The sequence below is a fragment of the Perna viridis genome, chromosome 11, assembly GCF_037379345.1.
Source record: "Perna viridis isolate PV_CMFRI_1.1 ecotype Kerala chromosome 11, ASM3737934v1, whole genome shotgun sequence".
In the NCBI taxonomy this organism is placed as follows: domain Eukaryota; kingdom Metazoa; phylum Mollusca; class Bivalvia; order Mytilida; family Mytilidae; genus Perna; species Perna viridis.
Genome location: NC_142455.1, coordinates 1,876,302 through 1,898,446, shown reverse-complemented (window position 1 = coordinate 1,898,446; position 22,145 = coordinate 1,876,302). Strand labels below are relative to the sequence as shown.

At 31.3% G+C, this 22,145-nt stretch overlaps 1 protein-coding gene across 8 annotated transcripts in view; it reads left to right on the top strand.

Annotated features, from left to right (window-relative positions):
* LOC148602282 (unconventional myosin-Id-like) overlaps positions 1-21,765 on the top strand; it is a 57,987-nt gene extending 36,222 nt beyond the window's left edge. For 4 of the 8 annotated variants that reach the window (XM_088553693.1, XM_088553690.1, XM_088553691.1 and 1 more), the window contains 8 exons: positions 397-601; positions 1,601-1,722; positions 2,416-2,517; positions 3,076-3,220; positions 8,215-8,316; positions 9,509-9,625; positions 11,271-11,419; positions 14,944-21,765. In XM_088553693.1, the coding sequence (XP_088409819.1) occupies positions 397-601; positions 1,601-1,722; positions 2,416-2,517; positions 3,076-3,220; positions 8,215-8,316; positions 9,509-9,625; positions 11,271-11,419; positions 14,944-15,103 (1,102 nt within the window). In that variant the 3' untranslated portion in view covers positions 15,104-21,765. Of the gene's footprint in view, positions 1-396; positions 602-1,600; positions 1,723-2,415; positions 2,518-3,075; positions 3,221-3,857; positions 4,629-4,658; positions 4,683-8,214; positions 8,317-9,508; positions 9,626-11,270; positions 11,420-14,943 lie in introns of those variants that run through there. The other 4 variants (XM_088553686.1, XM_088553688.1, XM_088553685.1 and 1 more) reach the window with 2 other exon arrangements.
* Positions 21,766-22,145: the final 380 nt, after the last annotated feature.

Sequence of the window (22,145 nt, the reverse complement as noted above, 5' to 3'; positions counted from 1 at the left end):
AGAAAATCAATTGTAATGAATATCTTAATTCTAGAACATTATTTTTCAATTTCATACATGTTAATTCTCCTGCATTTGGGTAAACTCCCACAAAGTCAATGAAAAATTTAGAATCTCTCACAAAAAAAAAATTAATATTTATGGATGAGTTTTTGTTATAATTACTTCATTTTCTGTGAAAAATATTAGATAATTGAATACTTACATCAAAATTTGCTTTTACATAAAAATCTCTCACATGATGCAGTGGCCCACATTTACTGTTCTAATGATTAACAGGTACCCGATTTGAGGTTAAAACTAACAGAAGATTCATCTGAAAAGCCATGGGAAAAAAAATGTAACAAACATATTTCCTGGTTTTGCACAGTACTCCATGTTTTTATTTTCCAACAGATACAAATGTCTGACTAGTCAAACTTGGCCCAACTTCCGTGGCAGTGAAATTGATGGGGTCAAGGTCATATTAAAGATGATGAAGTTCCAGGATGATGTGGCCTATGGAAAATCTAAAATATTTATCCGATCTCCACAAACGTTATTTCAACTAGAGGAGGCTAGAGATAGAATGTTACCTGGTATCATAGTCTTTATGCAGAAGGTGGGTAAAAAATTTCAGATGAGTTACTATTGTACATGAATTTAAACATTTCAGGATTGTTTTTTTAATTTTGACCAAATTATCAAAGTAACACTTAAATTCATGCAAGCATAACTTGGTCAAAAATTAAAAACAGTCCTTGTTTTTTTTTTTTCTAATTGATTCAGGACTAAATTAAAATTTATTCCTTCATCAGTGGAGGTAGCCCTGGGGTAAGGGACACAACTCGTACAAATTATTAGAACATTTGTATTCAGCATTTTACATCAATCTTATATTTAGCATCAAAGTAACGTGGATTGATTTCATTTTGTTCCAAATGGAAGCTTGATAGCTTTAGTAAGATTGAATATGATACAAACATATCACTGATTTCAAGAGTTACGGTCCTTACCGTAGGTCTACCTCCTTAAAGTCTTATTTAGTTAGAATAATTTGAATTGTAGTTGTACCATACTGAAGTTAATGACATCACAGTAACAAGTTAGTCTATGGAAAATAAACTATCCAAAAGAGAAGTAACCAACCAAAAAGCTTATGACACATCAAATTAGATTATTTTCTACTGAACATGATAAGCAGGAAGAAAAGATTTTTCTGACTGAAAGTATTCCTTACTGAATTAAAAATAAGTGTGGTATTGTTTGATATCTTGTTATATAATTTAATGGTTTTAACAAACTGGCCAGTGATTAACATATAATTTTCAAGTGTTTTATAAATTATATTAAAAATATATGTTGCAATTTTTCTGTGCACATGTACTGTAAACATTTTACTTTTCACGGTTTATGTCAACTGAAGATATTCACGGTTAAAAAAAAATAGTTAGTACTAGATAGTGTTAAAAGTGTTTTTTTTGTGAGTGTTTTGTTCATAGCAAATACACTGAAAATTAGAACACCGAGAAAATGAGTATGATTACAGTATCATGTTAATTTTCAAGCGATTCAACTAGATTTCAGAGTAAAGCTTAATTCATACTATTTTCTTTTTCAGATGTGGAGAGGAGGATTGGCCAGAAGAAGGGCAAAGTTCATGAAAGCCATTTATTTCATCATGAATAAATTTAGAAAATACAAATTGAGGCAGTATATTTTGAGTTTAGTGGAAAAATTCAGGTAAATAAATATTGATATAGTAAAACCTGTCTTGAAGAACCATTCTGAATTGATGACATTGTTTGCATTATGCAGAGGAAATCATAGGAGACAGGATTTGAACATTACTTAAAAAATCATAGTCCAAAAATTATGACTAAACAGGGAAAATATACATACAACAAAGAACATGAAATAACCATAATAACATATACAAAGAAACATAAATAAATGAGCAGCTTGGACTAGGCTGAAAACTTAGAGCATGGACAAGGTGCATCGGTAGGGTAAGCATTTTCTGCTTTTCTAGGAACATCAATCGACCAGTTACATATGTTTCTAGTCTATTCTTGGTTTGCTGTATACAGATTTCATTGTACTTGATCTGGTAAATAACTTCCAAAAAAAATTTGAAACTTCTTTTCATTTTAAGTCCTTAATTGTAAACCTACAAGCAAGTTGTAATTTTGAAAAAAATTGTATGTGTATTTGATAATGTTTTTGGAAGTGTAGATTAAAACTGGTTCTGAAAAACATAGAAGAAAAACATCACACACAGTGAAAATTACTGTTTTAATAGAATGGGCTTTAAATAGAATGGTATATTTGGAAAAAAAATTAATGGAAATGAAAAATGACAATTTTATGAGTTGTAAGTTTTAATTTTGTTTTCTCAGTGTAAGCTTTTATATTTTCTGATTTTTATACCTGCAGAAATGTTAAAAGAATGAAGGATTATGGGAAGAGTATAGAATGGCCGAAGCCCCCCATGGTTTTGGAAGGGATGGTAGCAATGTTACTCAGAGTACACCATAGGTAGGCATAGACAAATACATGTAATGTAACGCCCAAAATAACCATAGATGAGCATGAGCCTTGCTTCCTATGAAAGGTGGTAATATTATTCACAGTGCACCTTTTTGTGGGATTAGAAGTAACAAGCACACCATTAGTCAAAGCGAGCCTTACTTCCTGTAGGTGGTAGCAAAAGTACTCAGATTTCACTATAGGTAGTCATAGAATATATGCCCCACTACTCTGCTCCATTGACAATTTTAGAGGGTGCATATTTCCTTAGGTTCGGTCCTGGGCAAAAAGGGGAACAAGAAAAATATAAAAAAAATAAATATTTTATATAAATATCAATGTACAAAGACAAGTGGTGCCCTCAATTCCTGATGCAGTACCTTCAAAATATCATATACCTGGGCCCTGGGCCTTCTATTTTTACATTTACTCTTAGTTTAGGACCTTTCATTAGAAGTATTATGAACTCCTGTCCAAAATTTCTCTTCATTCAATATTTATTTTCAATTTTGACTTTTCTGTTTCTTTTTTGGTGGTTTACTACCATATCTAGAACCTCTTTTACAGGTGGAGGGCAAACATGATATTGAAAGGACAGCCCAAGTCTGATTGGCCGGAGTTACGACTGAAAACCGTGGGTCAGGAACTATTAAGAGGCCAAAGACCTGAGTGGGGATTCAGACGGAAATGGGAGGGGAATTATCTCTCTCTCGTAAGTTTAAAATTTGTAATTGATGTGATGTTTATTTCATGTTTCTTGTTTGATGTTTTGTTTGACAAGCATGTTTTTTATTTAATTTTTGAGATGGTTTATTTTTGCTTTTAAATCATCATTGATTTGGGAAACAAGATTTGAGCATTGGATCCACTTAAATTTTACAGTTATTTTAATTACCTTCTTCCATTTAACTTCAGAATACGGTCCATTGCTATTCATTAATAATTATAAAATTAAAATAATAAAAAAAAAATTAATGTTAATTTTTTTACCTGACATACATACCTGTTAACCCTCCCACTACAGGAGGGGATAGACAAAATTAATGACAAATTTTGAATCTTCCACATAAAAATGTTAGATTGGTGCAAGTTATTGGTTAAAATTAATATATTTTCTGTGGAAAATACTAAATAATTGAATTTTTACATGAAAAATTTATTTTACCAAACAATATCCCACATGAGGCTGTATCAGTTGGGGAGGTACTCCCACATGAAATGTTCCAAAGGTAAGCAGGTAGGAACATAATAAATGTATACTCAGAGTTAACTTTTAGAATTTAAAATTTCAAGTATTCTGAACCTTACTATGTGGAATTTTAAATAACTGAATCCATCATTTTCTGCAGTTGAAGGGAGAGGTAGGAAATTTTATTTCAACTAAGATAAACTTGAAAAATGAGTTGATACTCATTGAAGGCTTAAAAACTTTTTGAGTTTGTCGCTTTACCTCAGCAATGCATTACGAAGTAATCATTTCTAAAGCTATTAGTGTTAACATTTGCAGACTAAATACCGTTTTTTGAAAATATAAATGTAACATATGCTGTTGGACTTACTACAAAGGACTGTAATTTTAGATATCATGTTCTAATTTCCATGGTTTGAAATTCAATGTAATCAGCACTGTACTCAAACTTTACATAGATAAACAAAAATTTTCTTACTGGCCAGCCTTGCCAAAAACTCTCCAAAACTTCTCAGACTCGGGCAAACAGCATAATATACTCAACTCATATTTTGTTGTAATACATGTAATTTAATTTAAGGCTTTGCCTATGAGTGCCAGTGCTATCTGTACCCCCCAAAAAATACTTGTTGATGATGCATCTCCATTTTGTTCTCAGAAAATATACAAGACATCCTTGTGCCTATGTTAAAAGTTCAAAAATCACTTTTGAATTATTAATGTTGGTTCCGAAGGAATGATTTTCCGCCATTCATGTTTCAGATCTGCTACTTGTATATGATCCCTGCTGACAATCTGCCCCTAAAATTTACTACTCTAGCCCTTAAGAAATTTATAATTTATGCTTAGGCTTCTGAAAGCTCAAATAAAACCTCTTTAACTTTGCCTTTCGCTCACCTGATGACATTATTTGTGTAAGTAGTGTAGCATTTATGTATGAATACTTGAAAATTTTGAACAGGAGTCAGATTTAGCCAGTGGGAAGGTAATTGATTTAATGCATTGTGAACTACAAGTTTTAGTGGAAGATGTTTTTTTTCTTTTTGGAAAATATGATTTCTTTAGCTACTTATTTTCACATTTTTGGAAGGTATTTTCTTTTTGGCTAATTATTTCTGCTGTTTTTTTTGTTTTTGTTTTGTTTTTTTTTTTAATATTTTCTCTTTGGTTGCCTTTTATTGCTGTTTTAAGATGTTTACTTTTTATTTTTGCTGTTTTTTTTTTGGAAGATGTTTAATTGTTGGCTACCTTTTTTTGCTGTTTTGATGTCAGGTCTTTGTTTTTTCATACATTTTAATAGCACATATAGTTGGTTTAGTGAAATGGTATTTTATTTTGTATTTTTTCTTTTAAGTGTTCAAAACAGTAATTCATTTCTTAATGGTACTTAAATTGTATGTATAATAGTTTATATGAAAGCAAAAAAAACAAATTTTTTTTTCTTGGCCTGATGAAAATTTATGATTTTTCTTTACCTTTCTTTTATTTAATTTTATGTGAAACAAAAATGTTTTAAAAGTGTTTAAATGTTACCCTAGGTCTACCTTCTTATAATTTTTTGAAACTGTGAATATGTTCCATTGACTGTATCTGCAAAAATTGATAAGTTTATGGTATCTTGATTTAGCACAGTAAATCTTCCACCGAAGCTTTTAAGATTTGCACACATTCTCTTGTACTGAAAACCATTGTTTATTTGCTAGGTTGCTGATTATTTATCTTGACAATAGCTTGTTTTCTTTTTTAAAAAGAATAAATAAAAAATTTCTATGAATTACATTTTGTATTTACAAGTGAAATCTGTTTAAACCAATTATATTCTGATCTGGGTTTGATAATAATTCTAAAACGAGATTTGTCTCAAATCCTTGAATTTTAATTTGAATCTTCAATATCAAGTGATTTGATTGGTCGAAATTTGAGTTGATGAAGGATGTTGCATAAATCCTAATTAGAGTTCTTTTATGAAATTGTGTCATGATATCTTCCATATTGTCTTGCTTGAAGGGGGAAACATATGGTTTCAAGTGTTCTAGCTAGGACTTGAGGGGGAAACATACAGTTTAAATTGTTTTAGCTAGGATCTGAGGGGGAAATATACTTTTCAAGTGTTCTAGCCAGGATCTGAGGAGGAAACATACGGTTTAAAGTGTTCTAGCTAGGATCTGAGGGGGAAACATACATTTAAAGTGTTCTTGCTTGGATTTGAGGGGAAAACATACATTTAAAGTGTTCTAGCTAGGATCTGAGGAGGAAACATGCATTTAAAGTGTTCTAGCGAGGATCTGTTAATGGAAGGGACAGGAGGAGGGGAATTTAGCACATAATGTGCTAATTGTACTGCAATTGTTTATATAAACCTCGCATACATGGCACTTGGTGGAAAAAAAATATTCCTGCAATGGTTTTTTTTCGTAAAAGGATTGTTTCATAAAGACACTAGAACTTTGAAATTGTGAAGAGGGTCACAGGGTATTTCAGAGGATGGGGTCGGGGGGGGGGTGGGTGGGGGGGGGGAGAGGGGGTAGATGTGTCCCTCCAGTTTTATTTGGCAAGGACATTGGTTTGGTTTAGACAGGGTTTACTGTATATAGTTGAACCTGTTTAAAACAAAAAAATTTTGTATTTTAGATAGATATCTTGATTCCTCCCGAAAGAAAACGTAAACATCAAATTTGAACAAAAGCAAGAAATTTCTTTGATTTGTAATACTATGAAAGATGTTTGGTTAATTCAGAGGAGTTGGTTTAGACTGGTGTCACTAAGATATCATATGTATTTTTTTGATTAACTGGAATTTTAAATATATACATATATGTGTAATTTATATATTTATTATGTATAGGGCTAGTAACACATTATAAAATTTATTTTTAAACTGGATGATTTCAACTGTTAATTTGACCATAGTATTGCTAATTTCTTCATCTATTTTCAACTTGTGAATTTTTTCTTGAATTGATTATTTTCTTTTATTCTTTATGCTAGTATTTTTTAGAAGATTTGTTTTAAAATTTATAATTTCAAGTCTGAATAATTTCACCATCTTCTTTTGTGCCATTCCTTGGTTTGCTGTGTCAGCACGTCTTTTTGACTTCACTCTGACTAAACACATCAAATTCCATTTTTTTTGTAGCTGGGTTTATAATTTTTAAGATATACATGCTGTAGTATAGTGTATTGGGCATGTATGATATTGACCGTTTGGGTTTGCTCTTCACAGCAAATTGAAATAGAGTGGTCACACTTTCAGTAAATTTGAAAAGAGTTTGAGATAGCTCTAAAGATAAAGTTTATATCATAGATAGGAAAAGGTCTTTTTTATGACTTAAAAAAAATAATGCTGTTATAAAATGGTATTTTACTGTCATCATTTTTGCCCAGACATCTTGTTCCAGACAATTACTTGAGTATAAGGGTTTTTGTGGGTAGGCCTAACCACGAAATTTGGTTCCCAAACAAAAAGGAGAATCCCATTGATGTGTATACTGAAAACCTCAAAATCACAAATTCAAGAATCCACAAACTTGTGTTTCATCCCTAATCCATGAAAATTGGTATCCTCGAATTAAAGTACTTTCACATTATTTAGTTATTTGGGGCCTTAGAAATCTGGTCAAATCCTTATCCTGTGGTTAATGATAAAGTACAATCCAAAACAGAGCTGTATAAATGTTCTATATTTTGTTCATGTCCATCATTCAATCTCTGGTATAGTTTTAAGCTAGACCCTGCAAGGTATTGAATGACTCTTGAATAACCATGAATTCAGGGTTGAATAAAGTGGGTTATGTCAACCTATGTTAAATTTATTTATGGTGATCAATATGAAACTTTAAATTGATAAAAAAGGGGGTAGGTTATTATCTAGTAATCTTATCATAACTTATAAAGACTTTCTGGTAAACAATACATGTTGTTAAACACCAAAAAGGGGTAGGGGTGGAGCTAAAACAGGTGTTATATGGGCTAATTCATAGCTGTTTATTATCAGTAGAAATGCATGTTAGTGCCAGCTTAAAGAAAGGCTTACACATATTTTTTCAAGTAACAGTGGTCATTATTTACAGGTATATGTAGTCAAAATAAATATTAGGTATGGAGAGGAAGTTACATTACTTTCCTATACAGATTTATGGCTTAAAACAGACTGAAAATGTTAATTGCTTTAGGGTGACCAAAGGAATGAAGAAAAAGCAGCATATTTTGAGTGTATTTAATGTTTAAAAATGACTTTATTTTTGGGATTTAATTCTTAAACTGTTATTTTTGCTACCTTTACAACTATAATTTGAAATCTCCAAAAAATCTTGGTTTAATTTGATTTAGAGGTTGTCACAAAAATACATAAAATGCGTAAATTAGATATTTACCTGTTTCGGGCAATTAAGTCTTGCATCTACATACATGCAATAACTTATGAAGGAAGTTACTGATTGTGATCAATAGAAATAACTTGAAATGTCTTCAGTTAAGTTAACTTCCTGTTGTATTTCATCGCCATAAATTTTTTTCAGAGCAAAGACAATAGTAATACCATGGATTATGTGGTTAAAATGAACCAGCTGAAAACACAAGACAAGTTTACGAAGATTATCTTCTCATGTATGGTCAAGAAGGTAATAAAAGTTATCATCAAATTATGAATTTGGTTCTAATTTTTAATTTTTAAATAAAACAAAATGAATTTTTACTCAATTGGACCTGATTCTACCCATTCAAGTGGAGGTAGACCTAGAGTAAGGGACATAACTCTTGAAATCTGTGATATATTTGTATCATTTTAAATTTCTATCAAAGCCCATCAAGCTTTCATTTGAAGCAGAATGAAATCGATCTGTGTTACTGTGATGCTTACATAACACCGATTTACATAAACATACTTAAGATTTTTAAGAGTTATTCCTCTACACCTAGGTGTGAGTTCTGTTAATTTAAATCCAGAATTGTTTCTTATAATTTAACCAAATTGTGCTTATTTGCTTATTTCTACATTTTTCATTGCCCTCGTTTCTTCATCTCTATTAATGTTTGCCTTATGAACACTTGACAACCACTTAAGAAATTATTAAATTTTTTTTTTCATATTGAAAGAAAATTTGAACTTTATTGGCTCTTATCTGATTATGGTCTGCTTAATTCCAACACATTTTAAAAATCATGCTAATAACTAGTGGAATTGAATGAAAGGGGTAAATTCACTAACACTAGTTTCAGACCTACTATTTGCCAAAGTTTTAACTCACTATTTGAAAATTTCTATTTGCCTATTTTTAAGCTAAAGTACTATCTTAATACTGATTTAAAGAAAATGTAAGCTGTTGTGTCATAATTTAGTCATGAAGAGGGCACAAAACTCTACTTCTACATAGTTTTAAAAGAATTTTCACAAAAACGAGAGGATTAGGGGTAGTTTTTCAATCAAAAAATTTAAAACACAAGCTACGAACAACAAAATCTGTTGTCAGGAGTTGTAATGTTGTGATGGTACAAAGGTCTTTTTGTATAAATATCAAAGAATTTAACAAATGTTCTCTATATTTTCTACATAAAAATGTCTCATGAAACAAGCTATTTTAACACAATACGGCTAAATTTTCTAATTTTGCTTTGTTTTCATCTACAATTTTAGTGCACGCATTTACAGGAACTTTGTAATGAAGGCATATATTCAACTAGTAAATTACGCAATTTTCAAATTTATTTGAAATACATAAGTTTTTGGGGCAGATTTTGATACTTTCTGAACATATTCCTTAATAAAATCGTTTAAAATATGATGTTAACTAACATACTTGGTGTTCTGTTTAGATCAATAAGCATTCTAAGCCTGCAGATAGGTCTATATCAGTGACTGATAAGTTTATCTACAAGTTGGATCCAAAGAAAAAGTTCAAACCCATGAGGAAGGGTATACCAATGTCAGAGGTAAGATTCTATTCTAATATGACATGTTTCTAAGACCACAGCCATGGTAAAACAGTGACAAACACATGACCAACATTTCATGCAACACGTATGCTGTGTCTCATCAAAAATATGAAGAAACTAGGCCTTTTAGAATTGAAAAAAAATCACAGACACTTGTTTTCGCTCTGGGTAAACAATGCCACATAGATGGTCATCCTATGGTAAAACAATGATAAAATGGAGTTTCTGTTATTTATTTCTTAAATATGACATGCTTTAATCTTTACAGTCATGGTAAGACTGTTAACAAATGGCCAATGTCATGGATGTATGACCGTCTTATTTCTGATGTCATAGATAAATTTTACCCAATTTTACTGATGTTACAACAGAATTATGCTCCATGATAGTGGCTATTTTGTGCAATATGTACACTGCATCTTTAAAAAAAAAAACCCCAAAAAAACAGTCCTGTTACAATCTAAATAAATCACTATGGTTTGGGATAAAATGATGCAACATAAATGGCCTGCCCATAGTAAAACAATTATTAAATGGAGTTAGCTGATTCATTTTTTCTAAACATAATCCCATATATATATATATAATGTAACAAATAATTGAAGCTACTTGTAATTACAAATATTTTAGAAGTAATTTATGAGTTAATTTGTTCTTATATCTAAACTAAATAAATCCTAAATGAACCATTCTGGCTGGCTGTCAGTTTGCCTGTCTACATTTCTTGTTTCTTTTATGAAGGTAGCAAATATCTCATATTACTTAAATATTTCACCACACAAAGTGGCCAGGTATTACCATATTCTTCTGTGTATTACACACAATCATGTATTCTGCGCATGGGAGATTGACAAAAAAAGTTAGTTTCCTTGTAAAACGCTCACTGGGAAGTGAGGAAAAATCACCAGGAGAAGACCGCATCAGTTGGAAACAGTTCATCAAGCAGATTAAAGGATCAGTGACAATTGTTTTCAGCTTTGAAATTGATCCATTGTTACTTTAAATGACAATGGGCCCAAGGACAGGTTGGCAGCCTCATTATTGTGTATTTGACACTCCATCCAGGTGAAAAAGTTATAATTAGGATGGCGCTTTTTGAGAGAAAATGAGAAGCTAATCTTGTTTTTTTTTGTACTATAAAATGCAAGAAAACAGCATTGATGGATGAAACATCTATTAAATAGCAGTAAAACTTGATTTGTTTATTTCACTGTCCTCAAAAATACAAAAAGGTGCGATGTCGTCTTTTGTTTACAACATCAGTTCTGATTCCCAAAAATAATTTGTGTCTCCAGAAAAAAAATCTAGAAACTCACTGTTTTGGTGTACACTGTGCCCCCCCCCTCCTGGAACAAAGAAATAGTTGAAAAAAGTGTGTGGTATATGCTAAAGAATACAGTATATGATACCCTTTAAAAAGTTGTCTGTCCTTCTATCTGTACCAAGTTGATAACTTGAGAATAGATAAATGAATTTGAAAAAAAATGCACATTTGTGTAGTACCATAAAATACAAGTTCAGTTCAATTTTCAGCAAAATCCAAAATGCAGTTTTTGAGTTAGGCTATTTTGAACATTTTTTATATCCCCCTTTTTTCATCACTATGTGGCATGTTCCATTAATGCTCTGTATTAAATTACAGGTAACAGGAATCAGTGTAAGTCCAGGCAAGGATCAGTTAGTAGCTATTCACCTGTCGTCAGAGAATGATCTTGTTGTTTGCCTACAAAATCCAGCTAAGGAAGAAAGAGTAGGTGAATTTATAGGCTCACTAGGCAGGCAATTCCAGCTGTAAGTAATTTAGTTTTATGTAGACAAACTGAGTTAAAACTATGGTAATTCATAAAGGGTTTATGAGTTTTGTCCAATCCACAAGAGCCAAAAAGAAAAAATACATGTATGATTACTAAAAATTTGATAAAAACTTCTTTTTTTAAAGTCTTTATATTATTATATCCCTACTCAACTAGTGGGTTATATATTGGAATCACCTTGTCCATCTGTCAATTCTACTGTCTCGTTAGTCCATTGTTCAATAGTCCATCTGAATTTCGTAGCAATTATCTAGGCTCCCAATAAATGGATTGATTTGGTGTATGGCTTTGTACATATCTGGTGTAAATGATTTTGATTTCTGTACTGTATCAGCTTCCTGTACAAGTGGCTGTATGCCTAGCACGATAAAGTGTGCCACATCGTGTCATTCCTGTGTATGCCTAGCACGATAAAGTGTGCCACATCGTGTCATTCCTGTGTGTGCCTAGCACGATAAAGTGTGCCACATCGTGTCATTCCTGTGTGTGCCTAGCACATTAAAGTGTGCCACATCGTGTCATTCCTGTGTATGCCTAGCACGATAAAGTGTGCCACATCGTGTCATTCCTGTGTATGCCTAGCATGATAAAGTGTGCCACATCGTGTCATTCCTGTGTATGCCTAGCATGATAAAGTGTGCCACATTGTGTCATTCCTGTGTATGCCTAGCACGTTAAAGTGTGCCACTTCATGTCATTCCTGTGTATGCCTAGCACGTTGAAGTGTGCCATTTCATGTTGTCCCTGTATTGTTGCAAGAGCCCAAACTTTTGTTGAAATTTGATGGTGACAGTCACCAGATTCTAGGATTTTTTAAATTATAGGTTTGCAATATACATGATTGGTATATTTGTATTTCAAAGGGGAAAACTCCAAATGAAAATTAACTTACTCCAGACATGATTTTTTTCCACTTTTTAGCGGAAATCTGCTATTTCAAATCAGGATTTACTATTACACTTCTTTTTTTAACTGTATATTTACTACTGATTTTGCCAATTTCCACTTTTTTTTAGCTCACCTGGCCAAAGGCCATGTGAGCTATTGCCATCACTTGGCGTTTGTCATTGTTGTCGGTGTCCGTCGTCGTTAACAATTTTTCAAAACTCTTCTCCTCTGACACTACTTGACCAATTGAAACCACACTTGGTATGAATGTTCCTTTGGGTATCCAGCTTAGAACTGGTGTGGGGATTTTTGATCCATCGAAAATTATGGCTGGTGTTACTAAAAATAGAACATAGGGGTCAGACAGTAGTTTTTCACATATATCTCCAAAATTGTTAGGTTTAGCCAAATTCTGACAAGGATAAAAGTATTCAGCATGATGAGATCTATTTATGGTGTAATTTTCATTTTCATCTGTTGAGCCATGTTGGAGTTATTGCCCTTTTTCAACATTTTTTTTGTTGTTGTTTTTAATGTTATTTCTTTCAAAAATCTTCTCCTCTGACACTATTTGACCAATTGGAACCAGACTTGATATGAATGTTCCTTGGGGTATACTTCGTAGAACTGATATGGGGATTTTTTATCCGTAGAAAAAAAATGGCCACCGTTACTAAAAATAGAGCAAAGAGGTCATACAGTAGTTTTTTGCATATATCTACAATACAGTTTGTTTTCACAAAATTATTTCAATTCCTGAAATGAGCCTTATTATAAGGCCTTCAAAAGTATTCAGGGAACAAAGTTGTCAGGGGACTCCTTGTAAAAGTTATTGTCCTTGAAAGATGAAAAATGAATTCTTTTTTTTTTTTTTTTTTTTTTTTATATACAGTTTTCAGCCAATATTTTGAAAACTGTAATAAATAAAAACTTTAAATTGCTGAATTTTATAATTTTATAATTTTCAGCCAATATCTTGAAAACTATAATAGATAGAAGAAACTTTCAGTTGCTGAAATGATCATTATAATAGTCCTACCAAAGTCTTCTTGAGTCAAAATTGTTGGACAACTCCTTGTTTAATTTATTGCCCTTGAAATACAAACTTGAACAAGGTGAGCAATTCTGGCTTCTGAGAGCCTCTTGTTGGGAAATGCCTTAAAAAACAACAACAAAACAAAAACAAAACAAAAAAAAAGATAAAACTTCAGTAAGATTCTTATTAAAACAATAAGTATTTGTAAGAATCAGGCAAAAGTGGAAAAATCAGAACATACATGTCAAAACCTCACTGATCTGACAACATGATTTCACTCAAGGATACTTTCTTTATTTGAAAAGATCATTATTTCAGAAATTCTTATTATTTGCACCATCAGAATCAAGGAAAACAGACAAGATTTTCCATATCATGCTGGGCCATGTAATTACAATTTCATTGAAATGAACTGAAATTGAACATTTCATGGGCAGATAACTCTGTCAAAAACGTCATTTTTCTAACATTCTATTGAACAATTTCTGAGCAAATTCAATGGTGCAAAGATCAAATATTGGTCTCTTCAAACAGAGAAAGCATCTTTGAGTGATACTTTATTGTCAAATTGATGGGGTTTTGACATGCATGTTTCAATCTGATTTTTCCCATTTTGCCTGATTCTTGCAAACACTTACACTTAAAGGACAAAAAAAAATGGCTTCTGTTTAAAGATATGTTGTTGATGAAGTCATCCATAGATGTGAGGTTTTCATTTGATGACTTGAGTTGAAGTCAGTTTATTTTACAATTTAAGTACCAGTCCATATAAGATTCAGACAAGTTGATTGTAAGGTGATTCATGGTGTAGAAAAACCCAGGGATCAGACAATGTTTTTTTTTATGTTACAGTAGTTCTTTCTGTACTATACTTTAACCTCCCACTACAACAAAAATTGCAATCGGTCATTGATCACCGATCAGTTTCTGGTCAATTATCAATCCGTCAAACAATCCATTATAACGGTGATCGCATCACGTGACTATGTGGTCACTGTATTTTATGGTTTTTGTTGTTTTCTTTGTCAATTTTAGACATATTTACATAATGTAATAGATTTAAACATCAATTTATACTTTTATTTACATTTCTTTTATTTCAAACAGATCTTGCATCATTTTACGGAACAAAACTGCGATCCGATCGGTCATCAGTCATTGATCTGTCAAATCGTTGCGTGGATCGGTTCAAGGACTGTAAAATCAACCAAGTTAAACCTATTCAAGAAAGATAACTCCTGCAAAGTATTAATTTCATGTACAATCTATGTAAATTTTATTCTCAAAAGTGCAACCCCAAAATGAAAAACAAAGACTGGTCATGTGATCTATAACAGTTTCTGAACAAGAAATAAAACTGAATTCTATGGTTTTTTTTACATGCATGAATCACCTTATGTCTGATATTTAGAAAGACTGCTACTTAACACAAGCCTCCTGGCCACAAAAAGAATGATGGGATTGATTTTGGCCTTAAATATTTGGGAATTCGTAAATATGGACCAATAATTATTTAAAAAAAATAATATAGTGCATTTATAAAACTTTTTGTCATTTCTTATGGTTTGTTTTAACAGAATGAACAGGCAGTTAAAAGTCCAGGTGTTAAAACCGGTTGCATGTATGCTTGGTGGAAAAAGACGAACAATCAATATAAGACCGACAGCTAACAATGGAGGGCCAACATTTCAAAAGGATGGTGTTGATATAGCCTTGTTAGTGCCAGAGTCTGGATAAATGGTGTTCTTGGGTAGTTATGCTGGGCAAAGCTACTGGAAAAAAAGGGGGAGGGGTAGATTGTGCTACTTTTAGATCAGTTATTAACATTGTCCTAAAAAGATTCATTGTACTGTAAAATGTCATTATTATGGGTCTGGGAATGAATGCTTAAAACATGACAATTTATGAGAGTCCATTTCTATTATGAGACAATTACAAAGTACTAGTAAAATAGTTAACTTCAGGGAACTGAGTTGGTCTTTTTTGATTGAATTACCTGATTAATGATTAATTTACATAGGAAGTTAATGAACAGATTCAATAGATATTGATAGAAAGTTTAAATCTTCTGAATCATCTAGTAAACTACCTAAGGAAATTCATCAAACGATCATCGAGTAATCAGAGAAAGATTATCTCTATTCCATGAACATCATTATAATATGTGCTATAATATGTTGGTCATTGAAGGCTAAGAAAAATTACTCCATTTTGACTTCTGTCAAGCCAAAAACTAGAAGGATTTCTAGCCTGAGGTCCAAAGAGCTTTTCATTCAAACTCCTTGTTTTTAATTATATTTATGAAATGTTACAATTCTAATTGTTTTTATGTTTTGTTGAAGAATCTCACTTCTTTGTGGTGTATACGTGTATCTATGCAAAATCTGCACTTTTAATTTAGCAATATCAGAAATATGGTGATAAATTCATATGCTTATGCTGATACAAAGGTCCTTATTATATTTTTGGTGAAATGTTTACTTTCAGTTTTGAATTTTTGTATAGTTAAGTTCACATTCATTAAGGTGAAAACTGTTGAGAAATAAAATTTTAAAATTGTTTAGGTGAAATGTTTGTAGTTCTCATGAAAACATATGCAATAAAAATAAAAAAACCAATAACCTGAAAAAATATACAATGGTACAATGTAAATGTAAAATTACTCAGAAACAAATCGCAACCTATGTTTAAAAACATATTGAAAAATATGTTTAGGACTAACCATATTTTCCGGACTATAAGTGGATGTGGTGTATAAGTTGAATTGCCTAAATTTGACCAAAATCGACATAGAAAACATAAAAAAAAAACGTAGATAAGTGGAATTCGGCAGATAAGTCGAGGGTCAGACGTGTACATTTTTATTGTACGTGTCAGCGGAGGTCCGTCATCCGAGTTGAGCGGTTTGTTTTCAAAAGCATATTATTCCAGTGATGTTACCAAGTATGAGATTTCTGAATTAAATAAATATATATGTTTTTGTTAAAGTGTACAATGTCTGGGAGTTCAGTTATTTTTATTGAATGGCAGGTCATTGACTTTGAAGCCATATACATTGTATCATTAAGAGTACGAAATCGTAAATATGTCAAATGTGGGCAGCCACTTGAGAAAGAAGCGGGAAATTCGTTTGATGAATTGGTCATAATTACGAGCGGTAATTAGCGGTAATTAGTAAACAATATCACCTGGTATTACGAAATACAATAAAAAATAATTGTTACCTGCAAATTTGGTTGCAATTAGCAATTTAGATAATACCTTAATTGAATTATAATTTGAGCCACGTGCGAATGTGTTACGACATACCGTAAATGAGTATAAATTTGCATATTAAAAGACCAATAACTCATGAACACTCAATAATGTTTTCCAAGTTAAAAAAGAGTCTAGTTAACGTGTCGTTTAGAGTTTATTTATATATTTTAATGGTTTCAAAGTCCCAGAGTTTTTATTAACATCATCGTATTCATTCATAATAGCGGCAATGATCAATAATGTTCGAATTCAAACACTGGTTCGAGTGACACTTTTGTTGATTGCAGTGTACCAAAATTTTTGAATTTAAGCAATCGAAAGTGAAGTAAACAAATCTAATGAAAAGCATTGTCAATGAACGTTATTCTTGAAAAATCCTTAGATAAGTCGAAGTGGACGATAAATCGAAGCTGACACTTGACTGAAAAAAATATCAACTTATAGTCCGGGAAATACGAAAAATTTAAATACATCTTTTAATTAAGATACAATGTACCATATTTAAGTGGATGACTCTTAAGGAGGTATACCTAGGGTAAGGGACATAACTCTTACAAATCTTTGGGACGTTTGTGTAAAGCACTTAGCATCAATCTCATTTAAGCATCAAAGTAAATTGGATTTATTTCTTTTTTTTTTTCAAATGAAAGCTTGATAGGCATTGATGAAACTGAATATGATGCAAACATATTACTGATTTCAAGAGTTATGTCCCTTACCCCAGGTCTACCTACTTAAACAATGTTTTGATGTGTTGATTATAAACATACGAAAAAGGTGTTGCAAGTCCTAAACACATGTTACAGTCAATCCTGTGTAGATTTAAGGTTGAATCTGTTGGCAGAATAAGGATATTATAGCTTAAACTAAAATTACTAATGATTATTGCAGTCACAGTGTGATTTAAACTTCCCTTATATAAATGTGATATTTGTTATAACATTTTTATTATATATTATAAATGAAATTTATATCATTATAAATGTACATTTGTATTTATTTCTGTATAAATATGTAAATTCTATAGATATTGTGCCTTGTAATAAAATAATAAGTGCTTTTATAGTTAAAAACCTTATTCAGAGTAGGTCATTTCTGCATAACTGCAAGTTTTCAAATTCTTGCTTGTGTGTGTATTTGATAAATGTCGTATTTTTACACGACACTGGAACTAACTGTTCAATCAAATACATGTATTTTGTCATAATTGGAATGGATTGTTCATGGAAATATGTATCAAGATCTTTTTAAAATTTGTACTATGAATTGACACTGTTATATTATTTTTAGGCCATGTAAAATTGATTGCTTGGTTCTTCGACCCTTCCTCTTCTTTTCTAAGATGCCCATTTTGATTGCCACGTAAATAATAGAAAACAAAACAAAAAAACTTTAAACTTTTTTTATGCTATGAACAGTGCTAAAAACATGAAGACCAAATTTTTTGTGGGCTTCTATCCTTTTAAAAGGTGAAAAGTAGTGACTCCTGTCTTCATTGACTTTCCTGATAAATAGCCCGAGAAGCAAGTAATTAAATAGAAATGGCCTTAATGCCTGAAAAAATATAAGAATTATAAAAGTTCAAGAAAACTTATTTTTGTAAAGAATTGCCTTGTGTATCATTCCATTTTTTTAAGAGTGAGAAAATTTCTTTATTTTCTATAGTGTTTTTATTGTGTCTCAGGTTGATGAAACTAGTGGAACATTTTTAAGTTAAATTGGTTTATAATTTATAGAATTTTTGCAATGGGTTTTTGTGATAAAAGGGAGTATTGACTATGTAATAGTTGTAATTTGACCTCGTGCCAATAGAAGCATAAAACCCATTTTTCTCCTTTCATTAGACCTGATTTTCTTCTGCTTTAAGCGGAATTCTTCCTTTTTTAATCCTAAATTTACCTTTACATTCTATTTTTTATTTTATACTTATTGCTGATTTTGGCAATTTTCACTGTGGTTGGCTCCATAAAACCACATCTGTTCTAGATAATTTTGTGCAAATACTTAAAAATATTTTATGCTGTGTATAATGTATATTGCACTTTAGAGGTTGAACATTCTGCTTGCCTACAATTTCCCAGAATTCAGATCTATACTAATAAGTGCAAAAAAAGTAAAATATGTATACAGCATTTTACATCTGGCTCTACTTGGGTGCAGAAAAATAAATTTTATTGTGATTTGTTGCTTATGTTAATTTCTAGTGTTAATTTTTTTCGTAATCTCATATAAGTTTTTAATTCTGTAACTGTAGCAGGTAAAGTGCTTGAAAAGTTGCTTGATACACATCAAATAAATAGTTCTAGAAATACAGAATACCATTACAACCCATATAGTTCAAATTTAGTAAACTCGTACCCTTTTCAGTGGCTAGATCCATATGAAGAAATTTCATATTTTAAGTAGTCAATTTAAACATCATTTATTTGTGTCTTCTTTCCTAGAAGCAGTAGATAGGTAAAAATAAAGATTTCTTTATGACATCAAAATATAATTTTCTGAATCTAGTCAATAGAGAATCAAATTGTCTTTTCCTTAACCTTTGACTTTTTACATGCATGCCAAGTTTTGTTGAATCTGATCAACATTTGTATCTTGTGTTTTCATTTTGTTGCTTAGTTTTTGTTATGTCTTTCTATTCATTTTTACCATATAAAAAAGACATTGTACACATTTTCATTATTGCATATAAAATGTTTGTTTGTCTCCTCAAATCTTACTTCATTGCCTGTAACATGACAATTGTTTTCTTTGAGAGAATAATCACATGATCTTTGAAAAAAATATGGTCACATGATCATGAAATAAAAAATTGGTCACCTGATTATGAACAAAAAAAAAAGATGGTCACATGATCATGAACCAAAACTTTTGTCACATGATAGCAATACAATTTATTATATTGAGGTCATCCATCTTCTAACATCTACTCTTATGATTATTAACAATCATAGATTTTGCTTGGATGAGAGAAAAATCCTTGTAGCCATATCTTTGTCTTCTGTATTTTCGAATTCTACAAGGGACCTTTATTGTGCAGGGTAAAACATTCTTTTCCCAAACGTACCAGACATTTATGGATGCGAACTCAACCCTCTTAGCACATTTTCTCAATAATATCCTCGCTTATTGAGTCCTCATTTTGACAAAAGCTTTGGAAATTTTGATATTCATTCAAACTTTTACATCTGTTTGGATAGGTGTCTAGTAAATGATGTTTTTTGTAGAACTCTTACTGACAACCTGCTTTAAGAAATAAAGTAAATAATATAAGTTTTTTGCTCGGTGGGATAGAATAAAAAGTGCCTTCCGAAAACCCCATACATTCATTTCTGGAATAGCCCCAATTTAGTCGCTGCCCTGAATGGGACATAGAAATACTGGTGTCTGTCCATGCATCCATCACACTTGATTTTGTGGACGCAACTCAGAAAGCACTCCATGGATTTTGTTCAAATTTTGTAGGATTGTTAGTCACCCAATGTAGGTGATTGTATTGCATTGCCATTCTGATTTGACAAATTTTACAGGAGTAATGGGACTTGGTCACTTCATCTTTTTATTAGGTGGTGTGGGATATGTGGCTAGTCGTAGCAGTCTTGTTCCTTCATGTCTTTTAATCAGAACTTTCCATGTCTCGTACTCAATATCAAATTTAACAAAATGTAAATTCAGACAGAAGATCCATCAAAAATTATTAATTATAATAGAATACAACTTCAAAATTTCATAAATAAATATTACCTGTTTTATTACCAGGAATTACTTCCCATAATGTCCAATTTATCTTTCAACAAAGCATTTATAAATAACCTTTTCAAAATGGTTCAAAACTGAATACCTTACTCAGCATGAGTTTGTGAAATTGTGTATTAGAAGGATTCCATGGGAAACACATTTAATTAATTTGCTATATTTAGTAAGAATATTTTAAAATCAACACTTAATAATTTTTTTTTTCAACAAACCTGCTGTTAAGGGGAGATAACTCCCAAAAAAGGGAGGTAAATCTAATCATGAAAATGTCATTGATCCATTTTTTTTTCAGGATATGCTCATTTTTTGCAAGGAAATCCAACTTTTCATTGTCTTTTCATATACCTACATATCTATACAAGATTGTAGTCAGTACCTTTTTTTCTCTTTACTATATATTTTTATATGACCACACAATTTTAAATTTTTTTTTTCAGTCCTCAATTGAAAAATGGCAATACATGGAATAGATGATTTCTGCCTGAATCTGATTTTGACCTTTTCACCTTTCACATTTCATTTTGTTTTCTGGTCATAATAAAGGTAAAATTTTCTGTGCTATAATTACATAAAACTGAATAAACAGAAAATTTGAGTGAACTGAATTTATAGTTTTGCACATTAAACTAGTGGAAATAAATCTTAACAATAAATAATCAAACTTGTCTAAACCAGCCATGTTAACCTGTGTATACCCATACACCTCCCTAAAAAGAACAAAATCTTAATTTAGTCCCAAAGGGGTTCTTTGCAATGGCTATTTTAATTATACAGGTAATTTTGTATGTATTTTTGTGTTACTTTCTATACTTAGTCATATTCTTGTCATATTCAGTATTCAGAGAATGAGAAATTGAAAAGTAGTTTGTTGAAAGGCACATTTCAGATTGAAATTTGTTTTAAAAAAATTGGGCGTCAATTTATATTCATTCCGTTGGTTTAAGTTGGAACAAGTTGTTAGAAAATGAAAATCTGTTGGTACATTTTAATATGAAAAAAATCTTTTTTTTTCCTATGTTTTGTTAAAAATCATTACAATTTAAGTTCAAATTACTTCTAATATCTTTCTTATATATCTAGTTATATAAATCTGTGAACTAATAGATAGATATATGAACCATTTTCATGAATATAAACTTGAAAAAAAAAAACGCACTGAGTGAATGAAAATTGTAGGTACATGTATGGTATTGTTTCTGATGTAAATGGGAATTTTTTATTCTATTTTTAGATCTGACTTTGCTATTTATATTTATAGGCTTGGGATGTTTTAAAGCTGTCTGGAGAGGTTACATTTTTGTGCTTTATTTACATATTTGTTTTGTAAATGTTATATTATTATACATATTTGAAGATGGCTATTATACATAAATATTTATACCTTTTCTGTAGTTCCTTTGTATTATTCCATTGAGGACAATGTTTGGGCTACTCCAGTAATTCAAGAAACTGGCTGCCGTGCTATTTTCATACAACTGCATACATTTTTTTCCCGGTCATATAATGGTATCACCTTGTTGTCATTGTGGTCCCTGTCGTATAATGGTATCATCTTGTTGTCATTGTGGTCCCGGTCGTATAATGGTATCACCTTGTTGTCATTGTGGTAGTTAGTAGTGTCTATGTCTTGGGCGTCCATTAACTTTCATTTCTTTACGACAACCTCACCTTCACCTTCACTCATCATCTTCGTGCCCACTTTCACATTAGGTCTGGATACACTGTATCTTCGTATGTCTATCCATAGCAGCCATTCTTGCTGACC